Consider the following 5559-nt stretch of genomic DNA (forward strand, 5'->3'; position numbering starts at 1 on the left):
TTTACTGTGTGCTGGCTCATGTTTGAGACACCCTGGCTTTTTTGTGTTTGGTAAGCTCAGCGGAAGGTTTTTAAGACTGCATGCCATGACAAGATCTTTATCCAAAGACATTCTTGATCTCTTATTTAGGTCCATTAGGTATTCCTGCTGAACTGCACCACCTGTGTTTATGTGGTTGGTCATTATTTCTGCTGTGGCAGCGCTGGTTCTTCTGAACATGCCTCTGACTGTGTGAAAGGTGAGAAATGCACACACACACACAGAGAAAGAGAGAGAGAGAGAGAGAGAGAGGAGAGAGAGACAGAGAGAGAGAAACTGTCCTCTCATGGAGGGAAAGACCCACATGAAATTAAATGAGTTCCACACAGAGATCTTGAAAATCTTAATGACGTATATAATTGACACAAGGTATCAGGAACATACAACAGCAACTGACACATAATTTTCAATTTTTTTTTCTTCTCCAACCTCATTTCCTTGCACTGTTGTGGCTATGAAAACAAACCAATGTTTCATTTATCATTTTTTTCCTCATTAAAACGACCAAACAGAAGACAAAGAAAAAATATATATATCAGAATGGTTTCTCAAAAGAAAAACAAAACAAATTCGGCACATTTCATAAATGCCTGCCACATTCAACATTAGACAGAGGTGGGGGGGAGGGGTCAGGGGGCTTACTGGGCCCCTGGTCTCCGACTGCTCTTTAGTTTTGTCTCCGAGTGGAGCGGTTCTCGCCATCCATCAACCCCTGTACTGTCCGCATACATAAATCGGGAGTTCCGATCGATGGATCTTTCTGCAGGGTGCTTCTCAAGTATTGATCCCCTATCCTGTGATGTTGTTATGCAGCCGACGCCAGCCCGTGGACAGGGAGGCCACATGCGTCATGAAAAGTGCAGCAATTGAAATGAACTTTAGGATCGGGGCTGGGGTTAGGGTTAGGGTTTAGGGTGGGGGGGGTGAAATAGGACAAAGGGACAGAGGTTGTGCAAATTGTCAGCCAATGACAGTGAGATGTGACAGACAAAGAGAGGGACAGCCATTGGTATGAAACGTAACAAGTTGCATCTTGTTTGTGTTTTTTGTTAGTTTGTATGTTTGTTTGTTTTTTATTTTCCCATACGTAATTTGCCTTGGAATGTCGCAATGGGGAAATACTGCAAGAAGCTGACACAGTCAGCTCACACCAGGGACCCCCAGCACTAGGTCATTAGAGTTCCCTCTTTCAAACGCATCCCAAGCGCACGCTGACCGGAGGGGGTCAGATCTCGCCAGCACTGCGTCAAGGCGGAGATCAGCAGGGGGCACGCTCTGTACCCATGGGCTAGGTGGCTGTGCTGTGCCACGATACAAAAGCCCACATGCTCAGCGGCAGTGCCCGAAGGGAAGGGCATCACACACGCACACACTTACACACACACACACACACGCGTCACACACTGTGTGCCATCTGTTAACGCACCTGCCCGGAGGACGGGCTGCACTCAACCCAGCAGCCCCGTGATGGGCTCCGGCGCGGTCTGACCAGTCATGTCTAGGCTTCCCCGCGCTTCCAAGCACCTCTTGTGTTAGTCATATTTGTGCCACTTTCGACATCAAAGTCTACAGCGACTCAAGAACAAGCACAGTCATACTCTGCCATACATTTCTACACATGTGCAGCAAAAACGATCTATTCCACACATGCACTCAGACACACACACATATATAAGCACAAGCACACACACACACACACACACACACAAACACTCTTGCTATCATCCACAAAATCCCCATCCACAAAAGGGATAGATCTCACAAAGCCTTAGTACCCATCAGGATTAAAACACACACACATATCCCTTTCCCATCCTGTCTTGCATCAGTTCCACTGACAGACTCTCTGCAACAAACTAGTACAAAAACATTCTCACAACATTGCAGTATAGTTTTTCAAACATTGTGGCGTGCATGCCTGTGAATTATCAGGGAGACCAAGTTTGCATTTTGGCATCACACAGGAGAATGTTACAAAGAATGGGAAGCAAAACAAAAAAAGAGAGAGAAAAAGAGAGAGAGAGAGCGAGCGAGCGAGAAAGAGAGAAATACAGATTTCATTTTGTCATCACATATTTATAATCTCTAATTTATCTAACTCAAAAAAGCAAATCAGAAGCATTTACACATTGTTTTTTTCTTGTTGTTGTAAGAAGTGGTTCTACAGTGCAGTGCGTTCTCCTGCCTCCACTGGGGGGTTCGCTGAGCTGGGACAGTGTTCCTGTTCTGTGTGTTCCGTTTGCGGTTCTGTCCTGGCCTACTGATGGTCTTTGAACTGGCCTACAGAGCTCTCAACACTCCACTGTTTGGGTCCCCAGCTCCCTCAGCTGCACAAACCTAGAGCTTCTGGACGAGACAAACTCTCTCTCTCACACACACACACACATACACACGCACACACACATACACGCATGTGTGCATGCACAAACACATACATATATGCACACTGACACACACACACACACACACACACACACACACACACACACACACACACACACACACACACGAACGCGTCGCTCTCAGCCTTGAGAAAACAAACCAATCTTGAGAGAACGGCACACATTTGTAGCTTTCCAGCTTGTCAGATGGTGCGAGCGTGCTTTACACACGAGACCACCACATCCGTGCCTGTTCTTCTATCCGCTCACAGATAGCGCTGAGCTAAAATTTAGGTTTTCAATCCAAAATGTCCCCAAAATTCAGGACTGCACTCACACACATTCTCCAAAGTGTGTATCATTTGGATGTGCTCTGACTGCCCACATCAAGTGGACCTGAAGATACCGACAAGGAAAATGTGCTTACAGTCCAAAGTTGTCTGCTTTAAGAAGCCCGAGTGGACTGATGAGTCAAATTATAATGGTCAATTTGGGCCTCCTCAGAAGACTAGATTTTCTGGGTGAATTTTAAGGGCCTGCGCTCTTACAATCACAATTTTAAAGGAATAGGAAAAAAAGGCTTTGGATGTAGAACTCTGCTGTTCTCCCTTTTTAAAAACTAATAAATAAACAATCTTAAAGCCTGTATTATTGAGGAGCAAAAAAAACCCACACAAAAACGAAAATTTGGCTCAGCACTACAAAGAAGCTCTCCCATGGTGTGGTTACTTGGTTTAAGTATACAGAGATCTATTTCTAAAGGTTTTGATGAACATTTCTAAGTACAGATTTGTTGTTTTTTTCCCCCCTCAAGGAACCCAAACACCAGAAACAAAAAGACCACCAAAAAGACCAGCTCTAGTCGTGCCATATTTAGAAAAAAAAAGAAGACGAAGAAAGAACAAAAAAAGAAATCCTAACGATATTCCTTTTTGCTCTTGATCGGGGACAAAAAGGAAGTCCATTCATTTTGTTACCTTTTTTGTTTGTTTTCAATGTATTTTTTGGCAAAGTAACTAACCCAGCCCTTTCCTCCCTCCCCCTCATTCATCCTCCCTTTCCCCCCAACCTCAGTCCCCCCATTGGTGGAGATGTCTGCCAATTATCGCCTAAGCAGCAGCGTGACCAATGAGAGCAGGCAGGTGAGTGCGACGCAAGGCAGGTTGAGGGTGGCTGCGCCCCGCACGCGTTCATCGAACGGGGCCGCTTCTTTGGGCTGGACTGTCTTGGTCATGGGGATCTCAGGGATGGGGACACACGACTCGTCACTACACACCCCGCTGCCTGAGCCGCTCACATCATCACCTGCGGACACACACACACACACACACACATTAGACTTAAACCACATAATTTCACTGAATCACTGACTCACAAATGACAGTTTTTAAACAAAGTTGATGATCCATATTTTGCACAGCACTGCTGTCTGCACACATTCACACTTAGACACACACACACACACACACACACACACACACACACACACACACACACACACACACACACACACACAAGCCGCACTAGTCAAGTGTCAAAAGCTTTGGATAAACACGAGAGACTGCATTACTGCAGATGTTGATGACAGCTCCCTAATGCATTCAGTGACCTCTGGTCTGTGAATAGCATCACAAATTAGGCTAAACATCATCTTTTTTCCATTATTATCTCGCCTCTCATTCGCTGTCATTTAATCCCAGCTTATGCTAAAAATAGCACTTAACCAGACTCATGGCACCTCCCTTTGAATAAAGGTATGCACTTCATACAGATGGAGTCTAATGAGTCTCTATGCTTATGACAACTGGTAGGCAGCTGACATTCTATGAAGTAGTCACTGGCAAGTCCACATTATTGTGGGTGCGTCTCTGTACAGTATGTGTGCATGTGTGTGTGTGTGTGTGTGTGTGTGTGTGTGTGTGTGTGTGTGTGTGTGTGTGTCTGTGTCTCTGTGTGTGTCTGTATGTATGTGTGTGTGTGCATGTGTGTGTGTGTATGCATGTGTGTGTGTGTGTGTGTGTGTGTGTGTGTGTGTGTGTGTGTGTGTGTGTGTGTGTGTGTGTGTGAAATGACTGTGAGACTGGTAGGAGAAGACTCACTGGTGTCCTGGAAGTCGACGTCGTTGCCATTGAGGGCGTTCTTCAGGCGGTTGGTCATGATCTTCAGCTGCATGATCTGCTGGCGAATGGTCATGTCTGGCTTGGTGATGTCAATCTCCACCTCAGGGTTATTAATCTGGCTGGCCAGGCCATCACCCATCATCTCTGGCAGGTACCTACCACACACACACACACACACACACACACACACACACACACACACACACACACACACACACACACACACACACACACACACACAGACATGTAATTGAGTGATGTACAGATGTATCACCAGCAGGAAGTATTCAACCAACAGTCATGGAGACACAGCATTTCCTGTGGTGCTCCCACCACTATTGCTTTTAAAACACTTCCCACTAACAAGTTGCTTTTACTGTAAAACACTCCCCACTAACACGTTGCTTTTAAAGCACACTCCACTAACACGTTGCTTTTAAAGCACACTCCACTAACACGTTGCTTTTAAAACACTCCCCAGTAACACGTTGCTTTTAAAGCACACTCCACTAACACGTTTCTTTTAAAACACTTCCCAGTAACACGTTGCTTTTTGCCACATGAAGTGTGGCAGCCTTGTTTACCAGCCTGGCACTGCCTGCCTCTGGCTCTCCCACTCTGTTACCTCGGCGCTTACGCAACGCACATGGTGCAACAAGCTGAGTGTGTATCCTCTCATACCAGGCCTTTCTAATTGGACACACAGAACTGATATAAAAACCATGGTTTCTGTCTGCATTAGGTGGCTCCTGTTTTTTTTAGCTTTGGGTGTGCTGAGGAAATCCAGATGGATTTTGGTTCAAATCTGAACTCTAAATATTTTCCAGCTGATGTAGGCTTGGGAATCTGATTGTTTTTGCCCGTTGACAATCATTACCGCCCACAAGCGAAATGTTCTTTATTTTGACTAGTTTAATAAACAAGAGGAACAATAAGTAATTCTTTGTTTACTTTTATACTGAGTTCCCAGTGGACATCGCAAACCTCGAAGCATCCAAGAGCAATTTAACCAGAGGTTT

The 5559-nt window shown here is 45.3% G+C and overlaps 1 protein-coding gene across 1 annotated transcript in view; it reads right to left on the bottom strand.

The window, feature by feature from the left end:
- Nucleotides 1-371: 371 nt before the first annotated feature.
- Nucleotides 372-5559, bottom strand: part of gpc1b (glypican 1b) — a 75828-nt gene continuing 70640 nt past the window's right edge. Inside the window, exons 9-10 of the mRNA XM_076293773.1 lie at nt 4520-4695; nt 372-3725 (exon numbers count right to left, since the gene is read on the bottom strand). Of these exons, the coding sequence (XP_076149888.1) occupies nt 3523-3725; nt 4520-4695 (379 nt within the window). The 3' untranslated portion in view covers nt 372-3522. The remainder of the gene's footprint in view (nt 3726-4519; nt 4696-5559) is intronic.

Source organism: Alosa pseudoharengus, unplaced genomic scaffold, assembly GCF_046254945.1.
Source record: "Alosa pseudoharengus isolate Yale_2024_CS ecotype anadromous, Long Island Sound unplaced genomic scaffold, YU_APseudo_1.1 YU_APseudo_1.1_scf_2, whole genome shotgun sequence".
Classification (NCBI taxonomy): domain Eukaryota; kingdom Metazoa; phylum Chordata; class Actinopteri; order Clupeiformes; family Clupeidae; genus Alosa; species Alosa pseudoharengus.